This window comes from Astatotilapia calliptera, chromosome 17, assembly GCF_900246225.1.
Source record: "Astatotilapia calliptera chromosome 17, fAstCal1.2, whole genome shotgun sequence".
Classification (NCBI taxonomy): Eukaryota; Metazoa; Chordata; class Actinopteri; order Cichliformes; family Cichlidae; genus Astatotilapia; species Astatotilapia calliptera.
In genome coordinates this window covers 6,953,801-6,966,747 of record NC_039318.1, presented here as the reverse complement: position 1 = coordinate 6,966,747, position 12,947 = coordinate 6,953,801, and the positions used below count along the sequence as shown (strand labels likewise).

The window sequence follows — 12,947 nt, the reverse complement described above, 5'->3', positions numbered from 1 at the left end:
AGTATGCGTCCTCTCACTTTTTCTTGTAAATGATGTAAATATAACCAAATGCCAGAATGCAAAGTCAAAGCGTGAGTGAAGCGTCACAGGTAATTACACTGAGTTGTGGAGTGTAATTGAACCTGATCAAACCTGCTCACTGCTTGTGTTTCTGTGAGTGTGTCTATATGTAAGTGTGTATGCCCTGTGAGTGGAATAGAGGCCCAGTGTTCCGAGGTCCCGTTTTAAATAAGGGGTCTTTATCCGGCCGTGTGTGCAGCACTGGTGTGAAAGCACTAAAGGGCCAAAGCGTTTCCTCCATACAGACCTGGCTCATGCCACTCACTCCAGGTGTGGTGACCACTAACTGGCACGCTTTTAACCATCACGCTTGATTTGGAGCCTGAGGCCAACCTGGCACACACACACACACACACACACACACACACACACACACACACACACACACACACACCCACACACAGAAACATGCATGCGCACAGCCATTTCTAATTTAAACTTAATTTCCCCCCAAGTCTTTGTTAAGTCCCCTGCTTTTGGCTTTTCATATTGGAAACAGGAATTCTGGGAGATGGAGTACAACACTGCATGGGTGTCATGGTGTATGAAGGGTGACCTGTGATATGATGTTGTGTACGTTTATGTCACAGTTTCCTCTTTGGTTGTATACCTGAGTTACAAAAGTATTTCTCTGGTATTTTCTTTTTCAAAGTTTGACTGATTAAAAAAGAAAATCTTTCCGGTTATAAATCTAAGGTCACACTGGCGAAAAATTTAAAAAAAAGACTTGACCCCAAATATTATATCCAAAGTTGACAGCTCCTTTGTACAGTCAACCAAAAATGCAAATCAGTTTCTATTAGAAGCAGTTTTTCCACTAAGTTGCTTTAATGACGTGTCATTTTTCCTTTCTCTTTCTCTCTCTTTTCAAGATCTCCTTTGACTTGGCTGAGTACACAGCTAATGTGGACGGTGTAGGCACGCTGCGCCTCCTGGATGCCATAAAGACATGTGGTCTCACCAACAGTGTCAAGTTCTACCAGGCATCCACCAGTGAGCTGTATGGCAAAGTCCAGGAGATCCCTCAGAAGGAGACCACTCCCTTTTACCCCCGCTCACCTTACGGTAAGACTCATGTGCAGATGGACATCCACATTAACACACACAAGGATTTCCTTACTTTCTCTACCTCTCACCATTTGTCAGACACTTGTACTTGGCCTTGTAAGGGCATACAAACAGAGATTACTTGATGCCTCTTCTCCACTTTTTCTTGAACTCTCTCTCTTTCTCTAGGAGTGCGTGTATGTGTGTGCATGTGTGTGAGTGAATGAATAGAGGGGGCTTCAGTTCTTAGACTGCGTTTGAGCTCTACACACACCCCGAGGCCAGCCGTCTGACTTGGAGTAGCTCTCGTTTTAACAAAGACACCTTTATATCCACAGCACTCAACACTGACTTTCAATGCATGCAACGTACGGACACACACACACACACACACACACGCCGTACATGTGTCTTTCATATTCTATGTTGTCTAAATGGTCTCTTCACTGACACTTTCCGCATCTGTCAGCACTCAGTCTGAAGCTGCATGGGAGGTGCATACCATCTCAAGAAGGGCTGCACCTTTATTAATTAGACTCAAGGAAGGGGAGGCGGTGGTCACCATGGTGACCTCCCTTCACCTCCAGTTGTACATCCTGACCTATGGCTTAATCAACAGGCTCCTCCCTTCATTTGCCTTGTTTCTTCTACTCGTCGTAGGAGAAGGGAGGAGGAAAATGGGGAGAACTTTCTGTACAAGCCTGCTTTTACTCAATCAGCAGGAATCTGCACTTCAAGCTCTTGATTTCAAAATATGATCCATGCGTGTTGTATTCCATGAAATGTAGCTTGTCTTTTAGAGGAGATCAGGTCTCTGTTTATAAGATTCACTCTATATATCTTTTTATTCTGACTTGTTATGCAAATAAAGTGTAGAAAAGTATCCAAAGAATAAAAATGGCTTTATGTTTTCCTGAAGTGACATTTCCTTCCATAAATTTAATTTAAATTGATATAAAATCGATACTGATTATTTTTCCCTCTGCCCTCAGGAGCTGCTAAACTCTATGCCTACTGGATTGTGGTGAACTTCCGAGAGGCCTACAACATGTTTGCTGTCAACGGGATCCTCTTTAACCATGAAAGTCCGAGGAGAGGTAAGTGACAAGCACCACAATCCACCACTACAGTGCAAAAGTTTTGAGCTTTCTTTGTATTTTTTCTCAAAAAGTGGGAAATGGGTCCAGTGTTTTATTAAAATGTGCAGAAATGTACATGGAATGCAATGAATAAGGTAAAAAGAGTTTGTAGTCTTTTGTTCTGTTCTTGCTATAAATATTTATATTAAAACTCTAATTTAACTCACTCGGATGAGTGACGAAACGTTTTTCCCACTCTAAACGCTATGTCCAAATGAACAGAATCAACCATTGTGTGTTTGTTCTAACCAGGTAAGCTTTAACTGGATTGGTAATGAGTTTGGGATCATTGTCATGCTGAAAATCTGAAGTTGTTGACAATCAAATGCGTTCATGACTTCCTGCTTTAGATTTCATCAGAGATTTCACATTTGGATTCATCACTCCATCAGACCTGTTGCCACTGATTTTGGGGCTATTTCCTGTGTAGTTTTTGGCAAACCTCAGTCTTTTCACGTTTCCATTCCTTAAGTGTGGCTTCTTCACAGCCACCCTGCTGATAGGTCCTTCTTTTGACCCCCAGCTTCCCAGCTTCATCAAATTTTTAAGGACACCCTGCACACACTTCAGCGTAATGGCTCTTTAGGATCTCTGTTGGTGGAAAAATACTATTTTATGTCTGTCAGTTTTTCTTTAGATTCAGCTAAAGAAATTGGAATTTGTGTTTTTGTGAAAGGCGACAAAGTGGCTAAAGATACAATTTCAATTTGTTTCTTTGCTAAGTTGTCTGTTACGTGTTTCAAACAAAATAGGACAAGAAAGTCCAACCGAAAAACAAAACATGAAGAAATAACATTTGGCTCAAGACCTTTGCACAATACAGTACCGCATCCCTTGTAGCGTTTTCTGTAAACAATGTTCAGTCCCCAAAAAATATAGTCCTAAAGTAAAGTTGTACTTTCATAGTTTACCTTCTTTATATTGAAAGAGTCATCTTGAGTTTATATAGAACAGTATTGTAGTAAATGGCTGATTGATTAACAGCAATTGTCACATCAAAAACACGACGTCACTCCTCTTACCTAAGTAAGATGTTGGGCCAACAAAAAGGCAGCAGAACCGATGGTGAGCCATTGTTGGATTGTGTAAAAAGCTTGAATTACATGCTCTATATAAAGCCATATTCATTCACCGTGCAGCCAGGTTTCCTAACCACCTGACACACACTGTTGCACACATTCTGACACATAGTGAGTGGGTTGTAGTTGCATTTTTAATATGTGCTCTGAGTCCTGAGGGTCGCAGGCACTGGTTTAACGCGATTTACACGCCACTGCGACTCCAAATGAATACCACATGACTGCAGCCCCAGCACCATGCCCAGGTCAGCTGCTCAGGTGTTTATGATTTATTCCCTAATGAAGGCCCTGGCCACGACCTCAACCGAGGTCGGGGGTCATCCAGTAAACCCTAATGGGTTACCGCAGATAGATAAGTGTGGGAACTGGTGTAGGTTACAGCCAGTTCAGCAATGATGGCGTGCTCACCACTGGGGTCTTGTAATGGTGAATTAGTTGATATTGTTGAAACTGAAACGGTGTGTTGTGTGAGTAGAAGGAATTGGCTGAATGAGAGCAAGACGGATGGATAAATAGTGCTGAAGAAAAATGTTATTAATGAAGCAAAAAACAAAAAAAATTGCCTCTGGCTCAGACCTCTGAAGATAGTTATTCCATGGACATCATTTTAAAATACACTTCCGGGTGACAAACATAACCATCTGTTAAAGCCTAAAATATGGAGACTTTTGAATTGTGAATTAAAGACATTTATGTGAACATCCTGTGCCGCGTCCTTTCTTACACACATGCATAATAACCTTATAAGGACAAAACTCGGTGCTCTCCTTGTGAACACACTGTGAGCCTTTTTGTTCATGGTCAGCTTTCTCGCCTGCTTCGCTCATTCTGCCTCTATCTTCCCATTCTTTCCACACACACTCCTTTCCCCTGTCCTTCTCCGTCTTGCTTTATCCCATGCCGTTCGCCTCCCTTCCCCACAGTCAGCATTTTCTGCAGCGGGCCACTGGGTTTACTTCTGCCACTTCTATTCTAGTCAAACTTATGGCTGTTGTTGCTCATAAAGCAGGAACGCAGTGCTGTGATGTGGCCAGATGTCCCACGGCTGCCTTGCACAACCCAGTGTGGAGCATGTGTTGGCTGGATCGGCCAGTGTTTACCCAGGCCCCCGGGGCCCGCCGTGACCCCGCCGCTGCCACATTGAGGGGGCGTTTGGCTGTGCACTGTGTCACTCACAGGAGGGCTGCTGTTTGGGGGAAACTGGTGCTTTGAGCTGCAAACCCCCCCGGCATATTTTATCACTGTCCAAGGGTAAGGCTGTACTGTCAGTCACTGGTGTGAAATACCTAACTGCTAAACTGATTAAATGGGAACTGAGAAAGTAAATGTAGCCAGAATGTAGGGTTCAGGGAATTAACCATAGTGCAAAAGTAACTAGTTCCATTACAGTGTTACCTTTTTGAAGTCAGCTTATCCTGAAGTTGTGCGGCCCACTATATTATTGCATTGCGAGTTCATATTGGTGGCATTCCCTCCACGACATGAGCAATAGGTTTTATGATTTACCTTCAAGCAACAGCTTTACCAAAAGGAGCCAGGCCATTAGTATCACTCCAGAAAAAATAATGCAAATATTTCTACAATCTAATAGCCGTCTTTTCTCTCATCACACTAGGTGACCTTAACCACAACAAAAGGAACAGCAGAATGTGCTGACCTGTTTAACATTAATGGACTGGTTGTTTAAAAAAGTATCTAAGTACCTGATGACTTTGTTGCAGAATATCATATTACTCATCACAGAAACAATAATCTGAGCATTGTAAGGCACCGCTTTGTGTCACGCTACAGCTAACACTGCAGTGTGAGGCATTATATAGATGTTTTTACTGTATTATAGTTTCTGGATAAATATAGAAATGACCATCCAGAGAAAGATATAAGAGAAAACTTCTTGACAGTTAGGCTGACAATTAAAACATAAAACCAGCAGATGTTTCAGCTGTCAGGTCCCCCTCCTGTGAAACCAGCTCCAAGTTGAGATTTGAGAAACAGACATTCTCACTGTTTTTAAGATTAGGCTTAAAACATTTTTGATAAAGCATATAATTTCTTGTGTTTATGCTCCACTCTGCACGTAAATCATTGTTATTGTTAATCTCTCTTCCACAGTGTGTCTTTTATTCTGTCTCCTCTCCCAGAGCCTGTTTCTGCTGGAGCTTTCTTCCTGTTAAAAGGGAGTTTTTCCTTCCCGCTGTTGCCAAGTGCTTGTTCATAGGGGGCCGTGTGATTGTTTGGGCTGTCTCTGTATTATTGCAGGGTCTTTACCTTACAATGTGAAATACCTTGACACCACTGCTTTTGTGACTTGCACTATATAAATAAAATGGAACTGAATAAAATCCACTGAAATCAGTGCATGTCAATTAGATTTCCCAGTGATTTTAAAAATTGCACCACAGATCGCCAGAGGAATTTTGCATTACTCTCTTGCTTGCAGGCACACCCTTCTGAAAACCTCTGTAGAATTTTATAGAACTGCCTTAACTTGTTAATTCACTCATGGGAGAAAGGGGGAAAAAAGATTGCTCATTATTTGCATGTAACTCCTCCTGTTCTTTACAAACATCGTGCATGTCTGAATAAATTTCTCACTAATGAGGTCAAGGATGTCAATTTCACTGGCTCTGACATCACCACTACCCCACCTCGCCTCCCACGCACAGGAAACACGGTGAGGTCATTGTCCCGGATTACTATTGCATCTGTGTGCATTTGTGTTTGAGAAACAAATAGACGTTTGCTTTGATGAGGATTTTTTTCCTTTTAACAACCTTTACCGAGTCTCCCTTTAAAGGCGTCTGACCGAACAGTGTCCTGTCTTGTTCACTAGACAGTGTGCCGCGATGTGTCACACAGGACAACGAATGCTGGGAGTGGCTGGAGAGTTTTGATCAGATGCCCTGCCTCTCTGGAGCACTATGCAAAGGAGTTCTGTGTCTTATGACGCTCAGAATGATTTAATCCCTGCAGGAATGCATTTCTGGTTTCTCTTACCATTTCTGTAAACACCAAACTGTTCTGCCAACAAACAGACGCTTACCATTGTCCTGCAGCAAAAGGCTGGAATCAAACAGTCGGGGAAGAAAAAATAACCTGATGGAAATCCAGCGTGAAACAAAGCAAACAGAGGTCTGCATCTGCCAGGTGGTTCTCACCACAGCTTGCCCCTTTCTGGTTATCCTAGTTATTAGCCATAACAAACAATCAGCATACTGCCTCTGAAGAGAGGGAATTAACACTCACAGGGATGCTAAATGGATTCCATAGATAGTTTGACATGTGAGACTGTGAAGTACTTCAATCTCTTGAACAGCACGATCAGCAGTGAAACCTGTGCAAACAGCCAGTCGCATGCTTATTTGTTCAGCGTATTCAACAAACACTGAATCCCTCAGAATCCAGTTTTGACAGCAGCAGGCGAAACCTTTGTTTGGTTTTTAGTTATTAATAGTGTGTTGGTGTAAGGCTGTGCAGTAAATCACTATAGTAATATTGCTTCGTGTGTGTATGTACACAGTTCATACTACTAGCCAACAACAGTTGGAGGCTGATCCTTTGGTTTATTTGGGGAAGTCCCATCCATCTCTCCTCCCTCAGTGCTCTGTGGTTCATGCTTGGCAGTATAGAATAATATACTGTTATGTTAGGCGAGAACAGCAGTTAGCATTTGGGAAGTTGAAATGGTACTGCCAAAATCAATGCTACCCCTTAAAAACATACATATACAACGGCTCAGCCCCTACATGCCTTGGATTCATCTTTCCCCCTTTCGTTGAGATTGAGCTCAAAAGGTCAGATCGCATAATAGGTTTGTAAGACGATATGTTTTCCGTTTATTGGAAAGGCTGTTTTCAAAGAAAATCTTAAGATGGGAACGACTGGGTCAGTGGACATCAAGGGGATTAGGCAGTATCTTTTGAGCCGGAGCAGCCACTTTTCAGTTTAGGGTCTTTGATTTCATTGGTAGTGTTGAGAGTGGGCTGAATGAAAGCAGCCTAAACATCAGCTGAACTATGGCCAGGTGAGGATCAGTGTTTAAATCTTCGAAGCAAAACTGATGACAGACTCGTCTCTAGCCTTCACACCTCCTACAGGCCTGTGCTATTTAGCCACAAAGGTGCTTCCCCTATTGCCTCAGTTGGTTTCAGATGTGTCACGTGGTCATGGAGGTTTCTACCTTCACTCATCCCCATCGCCGCCCTCAAATTGCTATTTGTTATCCCAGATCACCATGGTAGCCAAGAATCTTGTTGACTGAGGTGCTTGCTTTGAGTGGCATAATTGCACCACAAGTCGAGGGCACCGCCACTGCTCTCCCAACCTTTGCCAAGGCCCATCAAGGCCCTGCAGCAGGACGAGCAAACCTCAAGATGTCAGTCTGCACTATTTTAATTTAGTCAAACTACTGGATGCCGCCATCTTTATTTTAGACCCTGGATTCAACAGTGTGGAGGTGGTGCTCTTAGTGTTAAAACTCAAGGACAACATGTATCATAAACTCCTCTCTCACTTTCTCCTTTTCTTTCTCCACACGATTTTTCACACTCCATTCATTTAGTTGCATTACACCCAGTTTTAAAAAGAAATTGTGCCTTTTTTGCTCGTTGTCTTTGACTTCTCAATCCTCCAGCTCCATTCCCAAATCTTCTTGCACCACATTTCTTTTTCTCTGCACCCTCCCTGTCAGCCCAGAACGAGGGCAGCAGTCTGTCAGGTGTGAATAGACGCTATGTTGGCGGAGCTGAGCTCATGACCTGTCTTGGATGTAATGCAAATATTCTCCCTCGGCTGAGGCTCCAGAGATCAGTCAGAATGTGAATTGTGCAATAACAGTGATGGCAGACACTGACAGGTCTTTGGTCTGGGTGGAATTTGGCCAACCCCCCCGACCCAGGGAAGATTCCTCCTGCGAAATCACTCAGTGCTCGTGCAAGTCAGGTATTTTGTTCATAACTCAGCAGAGATAAAGAAGATGGGTATGGAATGAGTAGGCATTCGTTTTGAAGTAAATACGGCTAGTGAGTTGATCTAAATCCGAAAATGTCTGGGAGTGGAGATAGATAGATAGATATTAAGGGTTACATTTTTCACTTGAAATCTACCAGAAATCCTTTGACTCCCCAAGGCCATTTCTCAAAGACGGAGTGGGATTATGGGATTTGCAGTTCTGGTTGAATTCCAAAACAGGTGTGTAAACCCTGTGTTGAGGTAACTGAAGAGTTTCTATGACAACGCTGCGGCAATCCGAATTAGGTTTCGGCTATTTTTTCTTTTTCCACCTCCGAAACGTGGCCAGTTCAGACAGGCTCATGACAGAAATGACTCACCTGTCAAACACCTAGGGAAAAAGCTGGAATGAGTTTGTGCTTTAACTTTTTGAGGGGGAAATAGTATTTTTTTTTTTTTAATCATCTCTGTCTTTTATACACTGTTACTGTGGTGGATACTCTCATTAAACATGACAAAAGTGAGTTCAGCATGTGTACTAATTACTCTGAGCCAAGCGTGCAAGCTCCAGACTACGTTTCAGACAGTTTTTTTTCCAACAATCAGATCACTTCCTATGAACAAGCACTTGGCGACAGTGAGAAGGAAAAACTCCCTTTTGACAGGAAGAAACCTCCAGCAGAACCAGACTCATGGAGGTCTGGCCATCTGCCACAACCCGTTGTGGGTGAGGGGAGGAGACAGGACAAAAGACACATTGTAGAAGAGAGCCAGAGATTAATAATAACCATTTAATAAATGCAGAGTGGATTATAAACACAGAGAGTGAAAAGAGGTGGCTGAAGAAATAACACTCAGTGCATCATGGGAAGCCACCAGCAAGCCTAGGCCTATTAGAATGTAACTAATAGCTCTTTTTCACTAGTCCCTGCTCTTGTCGGCTCAGCTCGACTTGACTTGGTTTTTATGGCTTTCCATTAGGTGAAAGTACCTGGTTTAAGGCATATTTAAGTACCTACTTGGCTGGAGTTCCAAGCAATGTGGCATCAACTGATGAGTCATGAGAGCATCTCCCTTACGAAAAATCAAAACCGCAATTGTTGAAACCTGGCAATAAGGGAACTGACTAACAATGGAGTCTGACAAAAAGCCATTCACTGAGCATCTGTTATACCAACTGCTAGCCGTCCTCCATTATCCACATATTTTGTGTGCGACTTTGGCCCATGTTGATATAATGAACCCACACACATTAGGGTGATTGTAATTGAAAACATCCAAAACAGAGTTCAGTGGAGCTGCATTAAGTCGAGCCTAGTAGGTACTAGTGGAAAAGTGCTATTAGAGAGGGTTCGGGGTCACAAGATCCAGCCCTAACTATACGCTTTATCAAAAAGGAAAGGTTTTTAACCCTAATCTTAAAGGGAGGGGAAGGGAGCTAAAACTGTATCTTTCAGACTAGAATAAACCCGAAAGCTGAACTAAGATCCAGTGAATCCAGTGAGGTGAATAAGGATTATTTTGGACAGTGACTCATGCAGAGCTACTCTAGTAGAGTCAAAAATTACAAATGCAGAACTGGAAATGATCATTATAGGTCACCTTTAGAGAAATATGACCTATAAAAAGTACTTCTTTTACAATGTGGTTCATTAAGAGTCTGGGTACCAAGCCATTCCACAGTTTTCATTAAGAAAATAGAGAACCCGATAACATCCTGTGAGTAATCTTGGAATATACTTAGAAGGTGATGAAAACATACACCAGGTCTGAAGGTGGAAGAGGAAACTTGGAATGAAGGAAGGAAGTAGGTGTTTTTTACCTGTGCAAATATCATCTTGATAAATGTTTGGCCTAATTCAGGACTTGAGTTTACTCAGCTTTTCAGTTTTTCCAGAGCTAATGTACCATTTTTTGCCTTCCCACAACCACACAATGTGTCTTCAGAATAAATGTTACAGAGGAGAGATTTGAATAAATTACACTGTGGTTGATTTCCGAACAGTAAATGCACATAAATACGCTCTCAGACAGTAATATAAATGAGTGTGACTCAGACATTTTGAGGTCTGGGTGTGTAAGGTCTGGACCGTCACACACTATGAGACTTCACAATTCACCTTTCTTTAGCAGCACAATTCTAACGACAGAATCCGTTGAGTAACCTAGGTCGAGCTAAAATTTCCTCAAACCCGCAGTCCACTCCCCGAGTTCCCCAGAACCAAGCCCCCAGCTGACAGCTCCTGCCCTATCCTGTCTGGGCCCACGTGGCCTGGCTCTGCATTGGAGACATCTCCATACATTTCTCCTCAGCCTCCTCCTCCTTTTCCTCCCCGTACTTGGTCCCAGCTGTGCCAGCGAAGCCTGTGTGTTACGTTTTTCCTGTTGCTCCTCTGGCCAAAAAATGAAAAAGAATAGTGGAAAAAAAGAAAAGCGCTTAAGTAAGACTGAGGCTGAGAGAGAGCGCGAGTGTCAGTTTCTGGCTCGGGTTTTGCTGTCTGCTCAGTTTTCACGGCCCGTGGTTTTATTAGACTTTCCGCCGGTCTAAGGTTAAACGGCCACCACTGCCCCCTTTGGGCTCAGAGCCTCCTGTTAGCCCCCCCAGTTCCCCCCTTGCTTGCCTCTACCCCTCCTCCTGGCTGCCCTGCAGTGCTGCTGCCAGTAAAGGAAACACATTAACACCCGGGCCAGTAACAGAGCAGGCTTTGTCCATGGCCAGGCAGGCCGGTCCATTAGGTCCATGCTCTGCTCCACACTGGACCAATTAGAGAAGGCAGGGAGCAGAGCCACTCCAAACAGAGGTGTGAGCTTTACAAGGAGACTACAGGTGTGCTCAGGGGGAAATAATAGACTTTATTACTGATTGGGGTACTGTGCTATACTGTATATCTCTGCCACCTTTTTAAGAGCCAGCTTGGCTCTGCAGAGTTTTGACAACCTGTGTTTAACCTGCAAACTTGAGTTTCCCTTGGATGTTGGATCAAATCAACCCCCTGCCTTCCAGTTTACTGCAGTTACCAGTCTGGGCTCTTGTTACAGTACATTCCCTTGCACATTGCCAGGTCCTAACATACACTATATAAAGGGCTTCAGCTAATGAAAATTCTTGATGTAAAAAAATATCTTGCAATCTTTTGAAAGCTGTGTCCTGTCCATATCTGTGAAAATCTATCATATCATCTTTCAGCACCTTGACCAACCATGATACCTGCATTGTTATTTATTTATTTTTGCAGGCGTGTTGCCACTCTTTACATACCCGTGTCTTCATCGCCTTATTAGATAGTTTCCTTTAATCCAACAGTCTTGTTGCCTCTAGTTCAGATCCAGAGCTCGTTTGAAGAAGGCAAAGTTTCTCTTAGAAGCGATGTTTGGTTTTGAAGGGCCCCGTTTAGCTTGTGGCACCATGTTAGCATTAGCAGCTTCTGACAGATGACTGGAGCTAAAGGCTGATGACATGTCTAGTCCAGCTGAAAGCAAAAGCTGAACCAGTGTTTTTTTTATATGGTGGACTTCACTTGTCCAACATATATACTTGTTGTTCTTTGTAGTTTTATCGATAGCTTGTGATCAGTTGTCCTCTGTATTGACCTTCTTGTCTTTAATCAAGGCATTTGATCTGTTAGTTGCCATGAAGGAATAAGTGAACGTGGAGGCAAAAGGGGCGAGCATAAGGATTAGAGTGAGTTTTACAAGGGCCAAATCGTGATGGCTAGACGACGGGTCAGAGCCCTGTTGCTTTATCATTGAGTAAAGCTAAAATAGGACAAAAATTAAACAGTTTTCCAAAGCATTTTTCTACATAAGGGGAGAGAAACTGTTCCAAATCAAAGCAGCAGCACCTGTCTCTAAAATCGAACTAAGCCCACGAGTATGGGTTGTGTAAAACATACAGTGCAACTCATACAGCAACATTGTGTATAGGCTTTGTGGTTAATACATCCACGTGGCAGTGATGGGATAAAAACCTGTCTGGCTAATACAGATGAGAGCAAAGCTGACAATCATGAATATGTCAGTGGTAGATGAATAATTGTTGGTTAATATGATTACAGAGTTGGCGGGAGCGGCGGTATCTGCCAGAACAGATGACCTGCCAGCTTTGAGAATAGCCCCTGAGGCCAGGAGAGATGATCATGCAAAGACGGGACAGGCCTGACATCGAAGGGGGTTTCCACTGACAGTTTATGCATGCTCTGTGGACACGTGCTATTTCAAAATCTGTGTGTCAATAATTTTGATTCATAGACTTGAGAACAATAGGTGGCTTTTAGCGTTGATCTCCGTTTTGTAGTGTGATCCAGAGGAAGCAGAGTGAATGTACAAATCCTCATTTGCACTTTATTAAACTCCAGCTCAACATGGCGGCTAAGCAGCACTGACACAGGGGGCCATGTGACCTGCTACCAGCACACAAGTATGCTGTATTTTCTTAAATAAGCGTGTCTAACCTTCCCTGGTCTGTTTCTGCTCAGGCCGCCCAGGGCTGTCTCTTTCCTATGAAATAATTACTACAAATTTTGTGCGTTCGCATGATTGGGTTCATGGGATTTTCCTGCGTCTAAATGGAGGCTCTGCTCCATGTCAGGGGAACAGTGATACAGTGTCGAGACAGAGCTGTGCTATTACAGCCAGGGACGGGCGCTGACCTAAAAGGCAACATTCATCTTAA

The 12,947-nt window shown here is 43.2% G+C and overlaps 1 protein-coding gene across 1 annotated transcript in view; it reads left to right on the top strand.

Moving 5' to 3' along the window:
* Positions 1 to 12,947, top strand: part of gmds (GDP-mannose 4,6-dehydratase) — a 195,309-nt gene that overhangs the window by 66,454 nt on the left and 115,908 nt on the right. Inside the window, exons 5-6 of the mRNA XM_026147546.1 lie at positions 933 to 1,125; positions 2,100 to 2,204. Coding sequence (XP_026003331.1) covers positions 933 to 1,125; positions 2,100 to 2,204 — 298 coding nt within the window. The remainder of the gene's footprint in view (positions 1 to 932; positions 1,126 to 2,099; positions 2,205 to 12,947) is intronic.